General features: G+C 45.1%; 1 protein-coding gene across 1 annotated transcript in view; it reads right to left on the bottom strand.

The window, feature by feature from the left end:
* Positions 1 to 1842: 1842 nt before the first annotated feature.
* Creg2 (cellular repressor of E1A stimulated genes 2) overlaps positions 1843 to 22554 on the bottom strand; it is a 30355-nt gene continuing 9643 nt past the window's right edge. Inside the window, exons 3-4 of the mRNA XM_021172533.2 lie at positions 5317 to 5430; positions 1843 to 3479 (exon numbers count right to left, since the gene is read on the bottom strand). Of these exons, the coding sequence (XP_021028192.1) occupies positions 3332 to 3479; positions 5317 to 5430 (262 nt within the window). The 3' untranslated portion in view covers positions 1843 to 3331. The remainder of the gene's footprint in view (positions 3480 to 5316; positions 5431 to 22554) is intronic.

Genomic DNA, 22554 nt, shown 5'->3' on the forward strand with positions numbered 1-22554 from the left:
TTACAATGGGAGCCAGTCCTTTGGATGGATTCCTACACAGAGAGTCAGCACAGAGATAAATATAGGAATTGTCCAAGGATGGAGTGTGTTATGTGGTTAGCCTGGCAACGGCAGATGCTGAGGATGCTGGCTGAATTGGTGGACCTTGATATCCACAGGCCTACTTTGTGGGCAGGGTCACTGGCTTGCTGTCCACTGTAGACCTCTTCTGCTTCTCTAACCCTTCTGAATAGGCGTGGTGGGCAAGCAGCTGCTTGGGCTTCGTGGCTAGAAGGAGGAAGAGTCTGGGCTCACAGTTAGAGGGAGATCAGTTCTGGAGATAGCCTGTTCCAAGGTGTGGGCAAGGAACTGAGAACTGAGGTAGGGGTGTAGCATTTCCCAACCTTGCTGCAGGAAGACCTACATCCCACTCTGGGGTGAGCTGGCATTGTTAGCCTAAGGAGAGATATTGGTCCATCCGTGAAAGCCTCAGCCTCCCATGATGGAGCATTCTCATGGGTGCTCCACATTCTTGTCTGACCTTTGATGTCTTCTTTTCGTGTATAAAGCAGGACTTTTTCTTAGTCCTGGTCTGTAGGAATAACATCTGTATTTAAAACATACTGTTTTTAATACAGCTGTTGTGCTACACCCCTACCTCAGTCCTCAGTCCCTTGCCCACACCTTGGAGCAGGCTATCTCCAGAACTGATCTCCCTGTAACTGTGAGCCCAGACTCTTCCTCCTTCTCTATGATGCTAGGCAGTGGTGGCACACACCTTTAATCCCAGCACTTGGGAGGCAGAGGCAGGCGGATTTCTGAGTTCGAGGCCAGCCTGGTCTACAGAGTGAGTTTCAGGACAGTCGGGGGTACAGAGAGAAACCCTGTCTCGAAAAACCAAAAGCCAAACAAAAGGAAACAAACTAGCAAATGCAGGGCCTGGGGAGTTGGCTCAGTCTGCAGAGTTCTAGCACCCAAACCTGAGGACCTGGGTTCCTGTAAGCCCAGTACTGGGAGCACAGATTCAGGCAGAATGCTGAGCTCAGCAACCAGCCCAGCCAACTCAGTAAGCACCAGGGTTAGTGAGAGACCTCGTCTTAAAAACAAAGTGGAGGGAGCTGGGGTAATGGCTCAGCCAGTATAAGTGCCTGTTAGGTACATATATGTCCTGAGTTCAAATCCCAGCACCTATGTAAAAATCCAGGCCTGGCCACACTCAGCACCACACACCTGTAACGCCATTCTGTGGAGGGACAAGATAGGAGGGTCACTTAGCTGCCAGTCAAGCTGTGGTTCAGAGAGAGACCCTGTTGCAGGGGAATAAAGTAAAGAGTAAGGAATGGGACACATGATGTCCTCCTTTGATCTCTCTCTGGGTGTACACCTGCATATACACACATATATACAGGCACACATACACACATGCACACATACAGACACATACACACTCACACATACATACACACACACTCCTACACATATACATTCAGACCATTCAGATTTCATTTCTTGTAATTTTGATAAATAGCTGATAATGCTCTTCGGGGTTTCTAATTGGAACCTGCTCTTCAAAGCCTTTGACGCATCAGGAGCCCTTAAGGAACTAACCCACAACAAGCTAACATAGCAAAAGGTACCAGTGAGGTGGTCTGGGAAGCCATGATGAGGAAGCCATGAGAGGCAGTGGTGCTTCAAGGACTGATGTCTGAGGTTGACCTATGGAGTACCTGAAACCTGCAGCTTGTTCTTCCGGCCCTCCACCTTCTTCTAAATTGGGAGTAGCAATAAATTTAAACCCTGGAAATAGGAAATACCTCTAACAAAGCCACCCTATAATTATGTATTAGAAATAATGATTGCTGGGAACTCTTGTGAACTGGCTTATGTCAAATAAAAAAAGGATTCTGCAGCTCTGCTAGGTTTCTAGTAATTAGTACTTAGATAGGTTTTAACAACACAAGCTCTGTTCGTGCCTTACTTTGTTAAACAAAATTATTTTAAGAATGTGTATATTTTCTATGTTGGTGATGTGTTTTTATGTTATACAACATACCTGATGCACCATAGAGAATGTCTTGTCATTGTGGAAAGTTAGAAAACTTGGCCTTGGCGGTGTGTGCTCTGGTCCAGTCAGGCCTCAGGTAAGTACACAGTTTCAATTTAGTATCCTCCAAATGCCAGGAACTCTTGTAAATGGTTTGTTGAACAAGTTCAAAGCATGTTCCCTACCCCAGCAGGCCAGTTAGTCATTGTCCTTTAAAATCACAGCCTGTGTCTGATGACCCTCTGTGCATTTCAGTAACACATTTTAAATATTGGAATCACAGGGAGAGCTTCTTGCCCACTGTGTGCGGTGAACACACAATGAGCTTGGGGTGCTCACTGGTGCTCTCTAAGCCTCAGCCTCCCGGTCTGAAGGAGACACCAAGCCGAGCATCTGACTGGGTAGGGCTTAAGTGAGGTGATTCTATTGAGGGTCTGGCCTGAGGCTAGGCAGTGAGCCTTCTCTCAGGCTCCTTCTGCCTTTGCCTTCTCCCTTGCATTCTCCCCTCTGTCTTTGCTACACCATGCGGAAGGAGGCTCTTCTTACCTTGAACACCACACTTCCTGAACAGTAGAGGGGCACTTTCTACCGGAAATATGAACAGTGGGAATCCTGGAAGCTCAATGGCAAAGCTACCTCATTCTCGTTAATGTTCTGCTGTAGTCTGCTCACACAGAGCAGGCCATGCACAAACCTGCATGTGCTTAGTCTATTTGCTATACCACAGTGGGAGAAAGGTTCCCCAAGTGACCTACCTGTACATTCTAGAAAACACATCTGCAACTCAGTGACCTAGTGAATAACCTTCGGACAAAAAGCCTCCCACCTTGTCCCAACCCCACAGCCACGCTGTGTGATGCACGCCCAGCTCTTTTTATGCAACAAGCTTCCATCCAAAGCAGGACTTGTGGATGGTAAGCAACACAATGTTCTCGTGATAGAAGGCAATAACATGCTACAGACAGGCGTTGTTTGTTTGTTTGTTTGTTTGTTTTTAAAGGACAGGATTTGCAACTACCACTTCCATTTTGACAACCGCGATTTCCAAATGGGTGTGTCTGGATTGAGTACGGCGTAAACGGAAACGTCTCTGTGTGAGTGCCTGTGTAGATGATGGGTCGGCAAAGGACCACTCCGATGAATCTCAACTCTAGCCCAAGGCTCCCTGTTCATCTTTTCTCATTCTGCTGTAGGGTGACAGGGCAGCTGGGCACCCTTCAAACAAAGAGGCGGCAGTCAGAGACTGTCTGGCTTCTTTACTTCAAAGGTCTTCATTTGGATGCAAACCCCAAGACGTTTGTGTTACTATCAGGCCTTCCTTGGAGCTGCTTTGAAGTACTCCTCCCTCGGGATGTCAGATACACCTCCATACCATTTCTGAAGCCAGATGTGTTCTACCCACATCTTCATGAAGAACCATTCGTACTGTCGGGGCCACTTCCTCATCCCTGGGTGCCTGCAGGAGCAAAGGGATAGCACAGTGAACCTTTAGTTCTCCACCTGGGCCAGTCCCAGGGTACCTCCCGCCTGTAGGCCTGATTTGGGTTGAGAGTTCTTCAACCCAGGCAGAGGTAGAATCTGATGAGCTGAGGGTGGGGGAGCCCCAGGGAGGCAGGAAGCTGTAGTCTCCATACAGAGCAGCTAAGCGCTCAGTTCTGGAGCCTGCTAATGAGTTCAGATGCTAATGCTGCATCTATGGCTGTCTCCTCGCCTGCTGCATCAGTGAAGGCTATGATTGATGCGTTTATAAAAAGGTGAAGAGAGAGACAATATGTCCTCTGGGTGTGTAGTCAGGTATGGGGGAAGGCAATGTCTCAGCTGGCCCATGCTGAGGCATTCCTTTGACAGTATATTATAGAATAGAGTTTACTTAGGGCATGGGGAAGGGAATTAAGAGGGTAGTAGAGGCAGAGAAAGGTAGAGAGAGGGAGAGAGTAGAGAAGTAGAGGCAGGCCATGAACATGTGGAGAGAGAGAGGAGGGAATGGGGAAGGGAGGTGGGAGAGGAAAAGTCCAAGAGGGCAAGAGAGAAGCAAGAGAGAGAGGAGGGGGCCAACAGCCCCTTTTATAGTGGGTTAGGCCCACCTGGCTATTGCCAGGTAACTGTGGGGTGGAGTTTAGACAGAATGCTAACACCAATGCTTATTACATGGCTGTACAGGGAGCAAACAGGAGGCACCCACAGAGATAACATTCATTCCCAGCCAGTGCTCAGTGGATGGTGATAGTTGAGAGTGGGAAATATCAAAAAAGACCATGTGTGTGTCTGCAGGAAAGAACGGGGAGCCTGTGAAATGCGTCTCCTCCTGGAGAGATTTCGTTCCTGCAGGAAGCATGGACAGAGAGCTCCACCTGAGTCCCCTGCTACATTCTCGCCTGCCTTCCAAACACATTGTAATACCTATGGAGGCAGACGCGGCGTTCCATCTGTTCTGTAAGATTTAATAAAAATCACATCATATATATCAACCCCTATATAGGTTGGTCCTGGGGTGTTTGAAAAAGCAAACTGAGCAAGCCAGCGGCTACTGTCTCTGAAATCCATTTATTCTTCTCTAGTTTGGGACAAGCCAGTATATATATGATGTGATTATCACAAGTCAAGGGCCAATGGCAGGCCAGAAGGATGTCTGAAACAAATACCATGGTGGTCTTTGTAGAGATGTCTGAGCATGCCCAAGGCACAGATCGGGTTAGGAAAGCCCTCTTGCTTTCATGCAAGGCATGTATGTGTGCTGCTTGGTTCTTGCCAGCTTGACACAAGCCAGAGTCATCTGAGAAGAGGAAAGCTCAGTGGAGAAAAATGCCTCCATCAGAATGGCCTGTGCGCAGTTTCTTGATTAATGACTGTCCTGGATTAATGATGATGAGATTTGCCACCCCTATATAGGTTGGTCCTGGGGTGTTTGAAAAAGCAAACTGAGCAAGCCAGCGGCTACTGTCTCTGAAATCCATTTAATCTTCTCTAGTTTGGGACAAGCCAGTATATATATATAAGCCAGTATATATATATATATATATATATATATATATATATATATATATATGATGTGATTATCACAAGTCAAGGGCCAATGGCAGGCCAGAAGGATGTCTGAAACAAACAAATATATATATAGTATATATAGTATATACTATATATATTATATACAGTATATATATATATATATATATATATATATATACACACACACACACATATATATATCTGCCCCAGCCTTCCAAATGCAGGAGCTATAGGCACGCACCAACACACCTGGCTCCAGGGAAACCAATTTTAAAGCATCCTCATACCTTGAAAACATGGCTTGCTTGGCGAACTCCACCTCCCCTGGTGGCACCGTGACCATCCGGCCGGTGAGCGTTAACCGGGCACATCTGGGGTCTTCTGGGTCGACGATGTTTTTTCTGCATGAGAAGAACATTGTTCATACGTGAAGGCAATGGCAACACAAGAGCCTGGAACACTGGGGATTTCATCAAACATTTAAAGTAGTCACATTGCCAATTATAGCACCTCAGATTTTTATCTTGTCCAATGCCACTGTAAGATACTTTATCATAGGCTGTGCAGGTTTTGTGCATATACTGGATGCCAGCAGGGTAGTCAGAGACATGGATACACTCTAGGCTCAGGTCCTCATGCCATGGAAATTGCAATTTGCTATTGTTACTATGGTAGCCTATGTGCTACCACACTTGGTGGGGAAAAGATCATCCTGAATTCTGGGCTGTGGTGGTGGGAGACTTTAATCCCAGCACTCAAGAGGCAGGCAGATCTCTGAGTTTGGGGCCAGCCTGGTCTACAGAGTAAGTCCCAGGACAGCCAGGGCTACACAGAAAGACCCTGTCTTGGGAAAACAAACAAACAAACAAATAAAACAACAACAACAACAACAAAAACACCCTGACATACTAAAACCAAGAAATCACAGGGTTAATGGAAAGCAAACCCAGGTTTATTTATGTGTAAAAGAGAGTCACAAATAGAGCAAAAGAGACAGAGAGAGAGAGAGTTCTGAGCCTCTTGGGCTACTCCCAGCTTGGTCCTTGGACGCCAAGTCTATCAGGGTGGTGTTGAATTTTGTCAGTGCATTGGAATGTTCAGGTTAGGAGGAAAAACTGGTCACTCTGGTATTTCTCAAGCCTTGGAAGGCTTTGGTAGGTTCTGGAAAAAAAGTGTTCCTCCAGGCAGGTTCAGTTCCAGACACTGTGCCTGTGAGGTAGTCCAGTCAGCAAATCTGTAAGGCTCAGGAAAGATTCATTCACCCTCTCCCCCATCGTGTGTGTGTGTGTGTGTGTGCTCACTTCTCTCCTCCTCCCTTGGTCTGTAGTCATTGAAATAATACCCATCATGCAACTTTGTCAGATCTTAAAGTTTCATCATCTTTGCCCGGCCCGCTGCCCTCCCTTCCTTCCTTCCTTCCTTCCTTCCTTCCTTCCTTCCTTCCTTCCTTCCTTCATCTTTTTCTTTTCCTTCTCTTTATCCTCCTCTTCTTCTCCTCTTCCTCCTCTCTTCCTCCTCCTCTTTTTTCCTTCTCCTCTTCTCCTTCTCTTCCTCCTTTTCTTCTCCTTTTTCTCCTCCTCTTCCTCAATCTCCTCTTCTTTTCCTTCTGCTCTTTCTCCTCTTCCTCTTTTCTCCTTCTCTTTCTTCTCCTCTTCCTCCTCTTCCCCCTTTCTTCCTCCCCCACTCCTCTATTTTTTTTAAAGGAAACAAGAGCAGTGACACCCTCCATATTTTTCCTGAATTCCATTTTCTTCCTGGAGTCACCTTTAGTGTTTCACATCTGACATTGTATTTTATTATTTATAGGCACCAGCAAGCAACATCTTGCTTTCTGTGGACTTAACACGGTGTGCATATATCAAACTATAACCCTACCACTTGATGTTTCCCACCCGATTTGTGTCGAAGATTTGTTCGTGCTGATGGCAGGTGGTTCGACTCCAATTAGTTATCTGTGTGCTGTCTGTATAGGTCTATGTAAAAATGTTTATGAAATTTATCTATTTGTTCTACTTTGGTTGCCCTGTTTTCATTCTAACTTGGCTGTAAATGATTCCGTGGTAACCATTGCTGCATATGACTCCCTGGGCCTAGATGGGAGAATGACCATTGGTTGGCACAGTCTCTTTGGCTTTGTGAAACGCTTTTGCAATTCAAATTCTGACTAGGAAGGAATTTGTGGCTATTTATTCTCTCTGACATCTGATACTAACAGAATAAAGTTTTCACAATTGAACATTTCAGTAGTGTTTAGTTATAGCTCCTTGGTTGTATGTGAAGTTAAACATGTAACCTGTTTCTATGTTTATCGCTCATTAGATTTTTCTTTTCTAGTCTTTCCTTTCCTGTTGCATTAAGTGGTTTGCCTCTTACTTATGTATCCATAACTGTACTCTTGCATTCTCATTTCAGCCCTGTCTCCAAATAGCTATCAATGTATATATGTATATATTTATATTTATATCCAACTTTAAGTCTAAATCTTACTATGTAACATATAAACCCAGTTAGAGTTTCAGTTGAAAGAATTGACTAGGCCATACTCCCAGGAAGAAAAGCATTTGTTGATTATTAGAAGTTCAAATATATGCAGTCAGTTTTTTAGCACTGAGCAAAGTCAGGAAATGGAGGAGGGTTCACTTTGGTCCACAGCTTCGGAGTTATCAGCCTAGCATCAGCTGACCTGTTGCGGTGAGTCCTTAGAAAGCTGAACAGTATGATTGGGGAGCAGGGGGAAGGGAGACGCTGCTCACTCCGTGGTGGATGGGAAGCAGAGAGGGACAGGAGAAAGGGATGTGAAGGTGAGATCTTTCTAGGGCTTTGTGATCCTTGGTGGCTATTGTTGGTTGTCAACTTGACTACATCTGGAAATAAGTAAAATCTGAGTGGCTGGGCACACCTGTGAGGGATTTTTTTTTTCCCTTAAGTAAGTCATTTGAAATGGAAAGAGCCAATTTTAATTCCGATCTTTTGTGGTGGGAAGACCCACCTTTAATCTGAATCACACCTCCTGTTAGCGGCTTGTATAAAGGACATGGAAGAAGGTAGCTTGCTCTCTCTGCCTGCTTGCTCTTGCTGGCAAGTTCAGTTCCTCTCTGGTGTCGCAGCCTACTTCATCTGGATTCCAGTGTATCCTGAAGACCAGCTGAGACATCCAGCCTTGTGGACTGAACTAAGAAGCCTTGGGCCTTCTGTTGGTAGACAGCCCTTGCTGGACTAGCAGGGCCACAACTTGTAAGTCACTCTAATAAATCCTCAATCTCTCTCCTCTCCTCTCCTCTCCTCTCCTCTCCTCTCCTCTCCTCTCCTCTCCTCTCCTCTTCTCCTCTCTCTCTCTCTCTCTCTCTCTCTCTCTCTCTCTCTCTCTCTCTCTCTCTCTCTCCATTCTATGAGTTTTGCTTCTCTTAAGAACCCTGAATAACTCAACATACGCTCTCTATAGAGATATATACTCTAACTATGCTTCACTTTCTGAAGTTTTCATCAGGCACCAAAATTATGCTATCAACTGGGGACTGAGTTTTCACCCATGAGGGAATATTTTATATCCAAGCCATGCATTTTGCCTGGGCCCAAAAGGCTCATGGTCAACTCTTTTTAATAAAAGGACTTATTTTATTTATCTGAGTACACTTTAGCTGTCTTCAGACACACCAGAAGAGGGTATTGGGTCCCTGTTATAGATGGTTGTAAGCCACCATGTGGTTGCTGGGATTTGAACTCAGGATCTCTGGATGAGCACTCAGTGCTCAGAACCCTGAGCCATCTCTCCAGCCCTCATGGTCAACTCTTAATATCAATATGCATTTAGTCTATCTCCAATATTTCTCCCCCAAAGTCTGAACAGTGCTAGAATGGCTTAAAAGTTCAAGTCCAAAGTTTCTTCTGAGACTCAAGACAAACCTGGCTGCATGCCTCTGCAACTTCAAAAGTCAAGTTGCACACTTACAACATAAAATGGTACAACCTAAACACTCCCAGTTCAAAAAGGAAGGCAGGGACCAGAAGTAAGGGTGAGAGGGAAAGGAAGACCCAGACCTAGCAGGGTAAACGTTAAACCTTAAACCCTATAGCTCCATGCCCAGCTCCCGCGTGGTGTGCAGTGAGCTCCATTCCTCGGCTTTGACGTTTGCAGCCCCGAAGGTTTCTCTCTCATGCTGGCTCTATGTGCTGCCTGTAGCTTTCCTTAGGAGAAGTTTCACTTTCTGGGCTCCGACATCCAGGGTGTCCACTGCAGCTCAGGGTTCACCCTCAAGGCTTTACTCATTGCCCTGGCTAGGACTGCCGGAAGTGACTCTAGGACTACCGGAAGTGACTCCAGGACTGCCGGAAGTGACTTCAGCCCCATTACATATTTTGGGGCCTTTTAAACTTTCCTGAACAATCTGGGTGTGTGCTTCCACGACTACATCACCTATGCATTCTGCATACATGCAAACTTAGGATGTATACAGACAACGCCAAGTTCTGCTATCAGATCTAACTGTAGCGAGTCCTCCTTGGACCATGTCTTGGTGGTCTCTGAATGCCTATATAGCTGAGCAGAGTGAAATGAATTCTGGTAAGACAGTTTCCTTGGAGGCCTTTTGTGAGCAGAAAGTTCCAGAGCCCTCTTCTCTAAGCCAAATCTTTCAAACAAATTTATTCCTTTACATCTTTAGGCCAGAAGTGGACAGAATCTGGCCAATTCTCCTGCTACCCTCAGGAAATCTTTGCCAGTGTTATGGTTCAAAGTATGAAATTCCTTTTTTATTGGTGTTAATCTGTTTTTTGATGCTGCCTTCATTACCCCAAACTTGAAAACCACTTCTCTCCTGTCTAAACAAGTTTTTCAAATCTTCCTGATCTCTTTTTTCTTGCTCTCAAATTAAACACCCAGAATTATTAAAAACACCCAATGTCTTACTTAGGGATTCTATTGCTAAGGCAAAAACCAACCAACCAACCAAACAAACAAAAAAGCCATGACCAAAAAGCAAATTGGAGAAGAAAGGCTTAATTTAGCTTAATCCTCCAGGTCTTAGTCCATCACTGGAAGAAGTCAGGACAGAACTCTAGCAGGGCTGGAACCTTGATGTTGGAGCTGATGCAGAGGCCATGGAGGGGTGCTGCTTACTGGCTTGCCCATCATGGCTTGCTCAGCTTGCTTTCTTATAGAACCAGGACCACCAGCCCAGGGATGGCTCCACCTACCACTGGTTGGGTCTACCCCATTGATCACTAATTGAGAAAAGGCCTTACAGTTGGATCTCACGGAGGCATTTCCTCAGTTGAAGCTCCTTCTTTTCTGACGACTCTAGTTTGTGTCAAGTTGACATGCAAAACCAGTCAGTACACTCAAAATAACATACTGCGTAGCTTGAAAGCTGCAAAGCCTCCCACAACGTCTCGGGGAAGGGATAAAATGCAGACCAGAAGCTTGCTCCAATGCAGCCCACACAGACTGCCCTCGGTTCTTAATGGAGAGCTTGCTCCCACCTAATGTCAAATGTATACTCTAGTCAACCAGAAGCATCCTCTTAGCTCGCAGTGTTGTTCTCTGGCTTCTCCAGAGCGCATTTCCAAACTTCTAGATTCATCCAGCAAACCGGTTCCAAAAAGCTTCTAAATCAAGTATCATGTTTTTACCACAGTTTTTCGCTGAGCAAATCCATTTAAGGAAGGAAATTTACTTTCTCTCATCGCTTCAGAGTTGTATTCCACTGTCTGCTGTTACTGGGGCCCAAAGGGAGGCTGACTATCATAGAGCAGCTGACGGAACAAGCTCGCCTTAAGATGGACAAGAGGCAGAGAGGACTGGGAGAAGGCAGCAACAGAATCTGTCTCTAATGACATGCTATGTCACTAGTGATCCACTTGCTTCCACTGCCCCCACTCCAGAACTTTCTATCTCATTCCAAAGTAGTGCTGTGTTCTGGGGGCCAAGTCTTTACCAAGATGGAGGACACTTCACACTCAAACCATAATATGTGCAAGGCATACCTTTCAACACAATCGTCCTTTAAATCCTCCTTTAAACAACAGTCCTGGAAGTTTGTTTATGTAATTATATACTTGGGCAGTCAGCACCATTGTCTAATTTTAGACCACGCATATAGCATGTGCCAGTCAGACTATGTGCTGAGTATAACCTCATGTAGAATCACAAAATTCCAACAGTCAGCATCACTATAATGAAGGGCAACAGGCTAGAGACCTTTCTCTGCCAGATGGTGACCTGTAGTAGAAGTCTGTAGTGTGTAGCTTTGATACCCTGCATAAGCTCTGGGAATGGGCTGTGCTACCAGCCCCAACCCAGATTACCTTGAATCCACAGATAAAATACACACACACACACACACACACACAGCTCAATTTCAAGTTGCCTTTTGGTACAGTTGCTGGGTGCTATTTATCTCCCACCTGGAGAAGCATACCCTTATCAATATCCTTAGCTCCATACCTTTCCACCTGCCCTAAACTTTAGTTGCTCAGTTACATCTAGTCCCAGTTAAACAATCACTTTCAACCACCTGCCTATAAGAGTGGCCTCAGGCTGCCGCTCTGCCCAAGATTTCATATGGCTGGTCACTTTTTCTCCCTCAGAAGTGTGGTGAACTCTCCTCTCCTCACCTTTTCTTGCATCTGTCTCCTGTCCATGGGGCACCCTCCCCCCGAAGTCCCACCTATTCCTTCAGCCCAGCAATTGGCCCATGGCTTCTTTACTGACAGATCAAGAACCAAATGGGGAACAGGACCTTAGCATCAGTCCCGCCCCTACAGAAGTCATATTCATTAAAGCAATCCTCAGGCATTGATAAAAGAAGAAGGGAGAGAAAAGGCTCAGAAACACACCGTTCATATAGGATGCCTGATATTCGCAATAGAAACTAGCAGGTAAAGTTTTATTATTCAATAATCAGTGATGAAAAAGTTGACTATCTAGAAAAAGCTTTAACAATAGATCATTATAAACCAGACATAGTGGTACACACCTTTAATTCCAGCACTCAGGAGGCAGAGGCAGGTAGCTCTCTCTGAGGTTTAGGTCAGCCTGGTTTACAGAGTGAGCTTCAGGACAGCCAGAGCTCTGTAGTGAGATCCCTTTTGGCTTCCTGGAACCTGTGCCCCAAATCCTTATGTTGCTTTGTTCACATATCGATTCTACACAGAATCAATGATTTAAATGTATAAAGCTGTAGAAGTTAGGGTTGGTACTACAACCCAGCCCTGTGCTCTCAAAAATAAAACTCAGACTCAAAATATATTTACAAATACCTCGTCCATATAGTTAGGTTCTTCTCTGACTAGACCATAATTTAAAATAACCTATTTATTCTAATCTCCATTCTGCTACATGGCTGGTTACCTGTGCTCAGGTACCATGTGTCCCTCTAGTCACAACTTCCTGGGTAAATCTTCTGTGCCTGACTTTCTCCCAGAATCCTTCATGCCTCCCAGATGTCTCACCTCCTATTTTCTGCCTAAGCTATAGGCCATCAAATTTATTATTGACAGGTGCCACATTCATACAGACAAAAGATATTCTTCTACATGAAGCAAAACTCTCAGCATTTGAGATGAAATATGGGAACTATATCATGTTTATAGCTTTAAATCTGGAGTTAAAGACAGTTATAAGCTGCCATGTGGGTGCTGGGAATTGAGCCCAAGGCCTCTGGAAGAGCAGTCAGTGCTCTTAACTGCTGAGCCATCTCTCTTGTCCCATAAATAGGATTTCTTAAATAAGACAGATGAATAGGTCATAAAGACAGAATAGATTTCTTAAAATATCAATTTTGGCACTGAGGAGATGGCTCAGTGGATAGGGAGGCTTGCTATACAAGCAAGAAGACCTGAGTTCAAATCAGCATCCAAGTAAAAGCTGGGATGGGTTTCACGCATCCCTGGAGCCCCAACACTGGAGAGCAGACACAGGTGGATCTGTGGAGCTCAATGGCCAGTCAGCCTAACTGAAATGTGAGCTCCAGCTTCCACAAGGGACCCTGCCTCTCAAAAGAAGGTGGAGAAAAATTGAGGAAGACAACCTTGTTCTCCTCTGGCCTCTGCATGAGCATGCATGGATGTACATTACAACCATGCACACACTACATTCATGCACACACACCATGTAAACTTCTCATAACAAAATCTGCCTGCCTCTACCTCCTGGGTGCTGGGATTAAAGCTATTTGCCACATCACCTGGCTCACAATTAAATCTTTAAAGATCTAATCTTTGGGCTGTGGTGGTAGCACAGGTCTTTAATCTAAGCACTTGGAGTTCAGAGGCCATCTCTGCAGATCCAAATGGGTAGCTGTGGGAAGCCACATGTGCTGTTGCAGGGTGGCGCAGGCTACTGCTGGCCACTACGCATAAGTTTGGGCAAACAACCAATGCTTACTTATGCAGTAAAGTTTTTTCACCAAAACACTGCCTGGCCTGGGCATGATAATGAGGCTCTGCAAAGTACTAAGAGAGTTAACCAATCAGATGTGAGACATGCAAATGAGGTATGTTAATGAGGTTCAGTGAGATACTGAGAGAGAGTAACCAATCAGATGAGGAACATGCAAATGAGGTATAGTGCATAACCAATCCGGGTGTGAGACACGCCTCTCCTAGGCCTATATAAGCAGCACCAGTTCTGGGCTCGGGGTCTCTTTGCCTCTACAATCAAGCTCTCCCAATAAACGTGTGAGAAGTTGGATGCTCGCAAGAGGTAGCTAAGAGTTGTGGATATAGCTCACAAACAACTTATTTTGGATTTCTGCATTGGTGTGAACTATTTTGATATGTAATTTTTATTCTCCTAACAGTTTATCTCGTCTTAAGTTGGTGTTCACTCTGTAAGATGATGGGGCACATGGCACCCAAGGAACCACATCTCAGGTTATCCTCTGTCTCCATTCTCATGCACACATATGCACTATGAATCATATGGCCATCAAATCAATTCTAACTGGGTTTAACTATTTAAATGTGCAGATCAGAATGCCAACACATTGGCAGAAGTTCATATTACATAGCTAAACTTTTCGCTATTAGAAGGTCTAACTAACTCCAGTAAGCCAAGACTGAGTCTTATATAATGTCTAACAAGCACTGGATTGCTTCCCAGCACCATTATTATGATTGATTGAGCAGTCAGGAGGCTTATATCCTGTCCATGCCCAAAGCAGAAGGGGTGAGTACACAGGTGCCCAGAGACAGGGGTGAGTACACAGGTGCCCAGAGACAGGGGTGAGTACACAGGTGCCCAGAGACAGGGGTGGGTACACAGGTGCCCAGAGACAGGGGTGGGTACACAGGTGCCCAGAGACAGGGGTGGGTACACAGGTGCCCAGAGACAGGGGTGAGTACACAGGTGCACAGAGATAGGGGTGAGTACACAGGTGCCCAGAGACAGGGGTGAGTACACAGGTGCACAGAGATAGGGGTGAGTACACAGATGCCCAGAGACAGGGGTGGGTACACAGGTGCCCAGAGACAGGGGTGGGTACACAGGTGCCCAGAGACAGGGGTGAGTACACAGGTGCACAGAGACAGGGGTGAGTACACAGGTGCACAGAGACAGGGGTGAGTACAGGTGCACAGAGACAGGGTTGGGTACAAAGGTGCACAGAGCTTTGAGTTCTGCTGCCATCCTTACAGAGAGAATAAGAAACTAGACAAAAATTAGAAACAGAAAACTCAGCCAAAATGATAGCAATACTAGCGTGGACACAGCCAAGGTGGTCTCCAGAGTGCAATCGGAGGACCCAGGCGACTATCCTTAGTTGACTGTGCACACAGTAAGTATCCTGGTCAAGGAGTCAGAGCCCATGTCCTCTGGAAGAACAGTCAGTCAGTGCTTCCAACTGCTGAGCCATCTCTCCCTTGCACCACCACAGGTCCAGCTGTGTTTTTGGCAGATGTGGGTTGTTGTGGAGGAGGTTTAATTGAGGGGCAATGAATAATACACAATGCAAGCACGTATCAGTCTACACAAAAACTTGAAAGTGTTTTTAAAGATTCAGGTTTAATAGAGACTGGCTGTGTTTGTTACAGATCCTCTTCCAGGAAACCCAGGAGAGTATGGGAAAATACATTTTATATTTTCACAATCTTTAATATGATCAAACATGATGTCCTGGGGTTTATCACCAGGTAAGGACAACAGAGATGGTAGTGTTTGCCAATACCATAGTGAAAGCCAGGCTCTATTTAAGTCAGATCGTGACTGAATCTTGTGGGCTACGCAGATTGGTTCAAATCTCCTAATTTAAGTCAGTCATTTAGTCAGGTCTAACTATTTGCCAGGAGTATATTTTATATTTTATAGGTTGATTAATTTTCACAGTGCCCATCTGATGAGGAACAGAGCAGCAATGTGCTGTCAGCAGAGGAGTAACTTGGAAGGTTTGGGTTGTTCAAACCCAGGATGATCTAAGAAAGGTCCATCTTTAGGAGGACTGGCCCTCAGAGAGCCCCTGGGTGGCAGCCTCTGAGTCCTTTGAATGCCCTGACTGGCTCTGTCCATCTGAGGACCTTTGGCCACACCACACCATTTGGCCCCCTGGGGATTTAAAAAGTCCAAGGAGCTGAGATCAGATGTAGTCAGTACGGTGTGCATAGGACTAGATTATACTAAACCCGGGTTACTCAGGACTGGAAGCTTGGTTGGCAATACTTTGTACCTGGCGCTAGGCATCATTGCTTGGAAAGTCGAGTTTGCTGCATGCGACTCCACCGCAGGAGACCCTTGGGAGCTTATGTTTGGTTTCTCTTGGACTTCAGGACATGCACCTCAGGCCTTTGTTCATGTCAGCCTGTACCTTTTCAGTGCAGTAGCCCGTGAGCTTTGGAGTCCTGTGAATCTTTCTATTAAGTTATCAAGTCAGTGGAGCCTTGGGGGCTCTGATGTACCTGACCACGCAAACACTGACAGCTCCTCGTAACACTAACGGCAAGTATAAAACAGCTGTCTGGGGGCGTGACTCTCCCACACTCAGACTCATCCATCATGTTATGCTAATGTCTTGAGAAAGATGCCTCTGTCAAGCCACATACATGTTTAGCTTAGACTTAAGGGACTTGCCTCTACCTGCCTGGAAGCTTCTCTTTATCACACACCCAGTGGAGTCCTAACAAGAGGGTAATAGTGACCGCACACACGTATTCAGACACATTGCTGCATGGGAGAACATCGAGTTCCATCTAGAAGTGTTACCGTCGGTGTTTTCAACATGGCAAAAGTCTAGTTGCTGAGTTGGGAATTTTTCTCGTGGGCTAAGATAAAGGAATCACAGAATGCAATTGCAAGAAAAATGGAATCCACTCAGCACGTTGTTAAAACAAACAAATGAACCAGCCCCGAGACACACAGGAGAAAATAAACAGAACCAGCAAGTGAGAAATAACTCTACAAGCATTACAAGTAACTAGAATTTGTCCACACAAGAACATCATCAGCTTTATCTGTTCACCGTTAAAGCCAATTTCTTCAACAAAATCTCTCTTGAACAAAGCAATGGAATTAGCCCTCTTAAGTAAGTCATCACAGAATAATATTTATTTTTAATTTAGTTTAATTTTTTTTACTTATTCACTTTTACTTATTTACTTATTACTGCCCCTTCCTGATTACCCCCTCCCACAATCCTTCCCCCATGCCCCTTTCTCCTCTAAGTGGGTGGGGTCTCTTGGGTACCTCCGACTCTGGCACTTCAAGTCTCTGTGAGGCTAGGTGCCTCCTCTCCCACTGAGGCCAGACAAGGCAACCCAGCTAGAAGAACATATCCCATGTACAGGCAACAGCTCCAGTAAAACAAGATATTTAAATAAGGATTTTTTTTCCTTCTCTATTGGTGATGGTCATACAGAATAAAAAAATTATATAGTTAATGTAACTATAGAACATTCCATGTGTACATTAGGTAGCAGCTTGTCTTGGCATCATTTTCTTTCTCTATGATAGGCTGGCTAACAAGCCCTCAAAGGTGTTCACATTCACACGTCTGGAGCTAGCGAATACGATACCATAGGTGGCAAGAGAGAATTGAGGTTAGTAATTGGTCGGCATTGAAGGGGGGGAATTTTTCCTGAGCTGTCTAGCTAGATCCTAGATTATCATCAGCTTCTTTTGTTCTTCCCCTTCTCTTCTCAATATTGGTGTATTGATATAAAGTCTCACTACCTTACCTAGGCTGGCCTTGAACTCCCAATCCTCCTGCCTCAGCTTCCTGGGTGCTGGGATTAAAGAACTAGGTCGCTACAGTTGACTACAATTTTAAAGTAGGAGAAGAAGGTTAAGGGACATGTTGTGGGAGAGGATGTGAGAAAGACTCAGCCACCATTCCTGGCTTCAGAGTATGGCAGAGGGCATAGAAGCCAGGAGCCCTGACAACACCTCAATGTTGGTCCAGTGAGAGCCGCTGTTGCTTTCTGATGCCAGCCCTAGGATTACAACAACAACAACAACAACAACAACAACAACAACAACAACAACAGCACAGCTTCTATCAGAATTCCGAGTTTCTCTGCGTGAAATCAAGCAGCCCAGGAGCTTGGCAAAAGCATCCAATGGAAACTGTGGTTCCGTACATTTCCTCATTCACTGGGGCTAGAAACTTGACTCATTCTCCACGAAGTCTTGTGATTCAACAGACACTGGCCAGCCACACACAATGGGCCAGGAAAAGCTGGAGGTAGAGCCCCTTGGGTGGGGAGGGAGAGTAAAACCACTCACTCTCCTGTGAGGGGCAAGTCACTGTCCGAATGAAGATTCTCTGGGCTTCCCTTTGTAGCTGCCTGCTGCTGGATTCAGGCTTGGAATATGGCAAGATTTGCCTTCATCAACTGAATACTGCATGTATTAGACCCATGTTACCTTCTCTATATTTTTCTATGTGTGAAGGAAAATTCCCCTCAGCAGCAGGGCTTTAAAAGGGACCCATGGCTCTAGGGAGTCCGGCTCATGGAATTCCTACTGAGCAAATATGCCCCACCACACACCCAGAAGCCTAGAGGTTACACAAGCAGGCAATTTGACTTAGTCCCTGCCGGAGTTTCTAGGGAGCGGGAGCCATGCCCTCCCCATGCTCTACCTCCAATTACAGACATTGCTCTCAGACTCTGTGCTGGGTCCTGTCCTGCCTCCTCAGATCCTGCACCACAGAGGCGTGAGACTCCTCCCCTCTCAGACCAGTCAGTCTGCTCTGGCCACTGAGGTTGATCTGAATTCTCATTTTTTCATTTCTCTCTGGAAGAGATATATGCACCTGTGTGTGCCCTTTTGTCCCTGTGTGTGCACATGTGTGTGGATGCTCTGGGGTTATGATGTTAGGCATCTTCCTTGATCCCTCTCCACCTTTATTCTGTTTGAGGCAGAGACTGTCCACTGAACTCAGAGCTTAAGTCCGGGTTTCACCAGCCAGCTGTTTCCTCCTTCTGCAGCTGGAACCATGGCTACCCAGCAGTGAAGAGTTCTGGGGATCCAAACCTGTCCTCTTGCTCATGTGGCAGATGCTCCAGTGGCTGGGCCACTTCCCCAGTCCAACGTCTATATTTTAAAATGTTTAGGTTATAAGTAGGCACAATCGTGACACCCCCAAAATATCAAAGGGAGGCGCTGCATACATTAGCATGAATGATCATGTTTTTGTCCTCATTTGCGAGCAGTAAAACCAGCACACTCGTCTGTGTTAGCTTAGAGGAACAGTTATAGATATAGAATATAGATAGAAACTCTAGAATTCAACAATAAAATGGTAAATAACCCAGCTCTCCCAAGAAGAGGACAAATGGCCAATCAATCCACGACAGAATACTCAATACCACAGCCTTCAGGGACTGTACATCAAAACCACTGTGTGATGTCACCTCCACAACTGGACAGACTGAATCAAAAAAGACAGACAGTAACCAGATGGGCCAGGATAAGGAGGAACCAGAATTCTCAAATACTGCTGCTGGTGTGGCCACTCGGGAAGACAGCGTGGCAAGTTCTTAAAGAGTTAATCATGGAATTAGTATGTGATCTAACAATTCGACTCCCACTACACACCAAACAGACTGGAACTGTAGACCTGCCCAGAAACTGGCCATGAATACCCACAGCAACAGGAGTCTTGATTTCTGTAGCATGGGGACAAATGTTCACCAAACCACTCAGAGAGGGACAGAAACAGCCACACATGGGACACTTGAACAATGCAAAGCTATTTGGCCACTAAAAGGAATGGATTATTGATAAACGTTGTAAAATAATGATCCTTGAAAATATCAATATAGGTCTTTTTAAAATCACTTATAAAATACCACACATTATGACTTCCATTTATATGATACCTGGAATAAATAAATAAATTAGTTAAATGTCCAGAACACATAAATCCATAGGACATCTATGGGGCTTGGGCCCTTTGATAACACATTTTCATTCACCCTAGCAGGCTAAGTGCTTTTTAAGGTATCTACTCTGGGTGTTGCTACCTTGTTTCATATTTAAGTCATTCCTGTTTAAGGTGGAGACCTTTCCAACAACAATTGTGAACCAGAAGGAGTCAACAGAAATGTTCAGGCAAAGGTGAAGAGAAGGTGACATGGATCTGTGCGTCTATACACACATACATGCATGTACACACATACACATACATACATGCACCCCCCCACACACACACACACACCAGGTCTGATTAGGGCTGGGCCTTGTGCTTTGAAACACATCTCTGGTATGTGAAGTTCTGCAGACAGAGTCACCACAGTCATTGCCTTAGTTGCTGCCAGCAGGTGCTTACAACACCTGATGGAGCTCAACTGGGAGCTGCTGAAACCTAGGAGGAGTTAGCTGAGAGTCCTTTAGTATCAGGCTAAGCAGAAGCTTACCCTAGCTATTCACATTTATTCCCTTGTTTGTTTTTGTTCTCTGAAGCAGGGTCTTGCTATGCAGCCCTGACTGGTCTGGTGTTGACTATTTAGCTCAACTCGTGGAAATCCTCCTGCCTCAGCCTGCCAAGTGTTGGGATTACAGGAGTATACTACCCACTTTGCTCCACATTTTATTCTTGTAAGAACAATTAAGGGAAATCTACATAAAAACAAGGCATGGCCACCCCCACCCATGCCTGCAATCCCAGGGTTGGCAGGCACAGAGCAGTGGATTCTGGGAACAACAAAAATGTGAAGAGAGATATAGGACACACACACACAAACACGTGTGCACGCACACACACACACACACACACACAAACACGTGTGCATGCACATACACACACACTAGTGCACACATGAGTGTACACATACACACAAGTGCACACACATATACACACATGGGTGTATACACATATACACATGCTCATACACATATGCACACATATCTTCAAGCACACATGCACACACATTCACACACACGTGCATACACATGCATACAATACACACTTGCACATATATTCATATATGCATGCACACACATATATACATGCATGCATATACAGACACACAAGTGCACACACACATATGGCTGTACACACATATACACATGCTCATACACATATGCACACACACCCTCAAGCACACATGTGCGCACATGCACATACACACACATACACACTTGCACACATTCGTGCATATCCATACACACACATACATACATATGTGGATGTACACACACACACACCATGTTATGATGAAGGGGCCACAGTGGCCATTGGTCCTTGTTATTTCTAGAACCTGTCTTTACATCTCACAAGGGAATCACTAAATTCAGCACCTACTAACTCCGTTGTTTCTGCTTAGTAAGGATTGAGGGCTCTGAGCCCTGCTAGCATCTGTGACACACCCCCCCTTTTAAAATCAAGAGTCTTTGGGGGAAGAGAAGAAAGGCCTCTGAATCCTTGTTTATGATCAAGTCAAACTCTCGGAGCATTTGTCCAATCTCCCTTCAAGTGGTTTTGACCTCAAGAAGAGCATTTATTAACTCTTTTCGTTCCATGGATATCCCAGACATCAAAATGAAAACTGACCCATTACCCTCCAGGAGTACATAAATCAATAAAAGGCCCTGGCCCAGAGGCTATTAATGAGAGGCTAGCCTGCTCATTAATAAGATACAGTGCTGAAGGTCATAGTGCAAGGCCGCATACTACAGAAAGGGAGAAACTACAACAGAAGTTTTGCTTCTGAGATGTTGTCATTGAAAGTCACCACCGATTAGGTTTTCACACAGCCAAGTCTACTGTCTGAGTGTAAGTTCCCCGGAGGGTTGGGCACCTACCCATGCAGATATGCATGTATGTGCTGACTGGGCAGGGAGTTGGTCCCTGCCCATCCATATGTGCGTGTATGTGCTGCCTGGAAGGGGAATGGAGGAAGGACAGTGGTTGCCAGGATCTCTTTAAGATGGAGTCTTTTTCAATTTACCATCTTAACCTGGGCTGGGAAATAGATTCCCAGCCCTAATTCATTTGATTAATTAAATGAAGAAACCACAGCACCAGAATGTAAACAGACTAATTAAATAAAGTGCTTGAAATAAACTAATGATTATTAATAAAGACATAGGTGTGGGCCGTGATGGCTGACAAGTAGAGAACCCTCCTCCCTTGCTGTTCCTCAGACTAATCCCTTCCCTTTCGAATATCTAATTATCAAATTCAGACGGAGCGCACTGAAGGTATGCAGTGCGATCACTCACTGTGTGCATACATCGTGTGATGATTACCACAATCAGCTTAGCAAATGCCTGCTGATTCGTGCTGAGCGTTTGAGCCCCAAACCCTCTTCCTGAGCAGGGGTGTCGTGCGCCCCACTCCTCTCTTCCCGGGTTCTTGGGAAGCATAGTCTATTTTGGGCTTCCATGAGAGTTTAACTTCCTTAGATTCCACCTGTATGTGAACTCAGTCACTATTTCTTCTTTTTGCCAGACTCTCACTTTAATTCCAATTTACAATGGACATGAGCTATAGTATGGGCCAAATTACCACAACTCACAGGACTTTCTTGGCAGCACTAGAGATGAATTTTAGACTCACGAATGTCTACATCTTCCAGAAGCATCAGGCTCACCATAGAGCACCTTCAGACTATACACTTGTATACTTCCTAAGGTGGCCTAAGAGATGGACACGCCTATCATTAATGAGTCTCTTTTGTCTCGGCCCTCCAAGTAATTGACAGGCCTCCTTCTCTTAAGTTTTGGGAGCTTGTACTTTATAATTTACCACCTTTGTAAAAATATACACACAGTTATCTCTTGGGACGCCTGTGGAATTCTGTTCAGAATGCACCTCGGATGTCAAAATCTGAAGGTGCCTAATGCCCTCTATAAAGTAAAAGTATTCTATTACACTTTTTATGTAGTATATATATGTATGTGCATGTCATAGCACATGTATGGACATAAGAGAACAACTTGGGGAGCCAGTTCTCTATGCCATAAGGCTCCCAGGGATCAATTTTAGGTCTTAAGTCTTAGCCTCAGGCATCCTTATCTGCTAAGCTAGCTCAGCTTACTAAAATAGAAGTATTTTAGTAGTAATATTTGCATATCATCCCACACTCCCCAC

Source organism: Mus caroli, unplaced genomic scaffold (genome assembly GCF_978045245.1).
Source record: "Mus caroli unplaced genomic scaffold, Mus_caroli_1 scaffold_1, whole genome shotgun sequence".
NCBI lineage: Eukaryota > Metazoa > Chordata > Mammalia > Rodentia > Muridae > Mus > Mus caroli.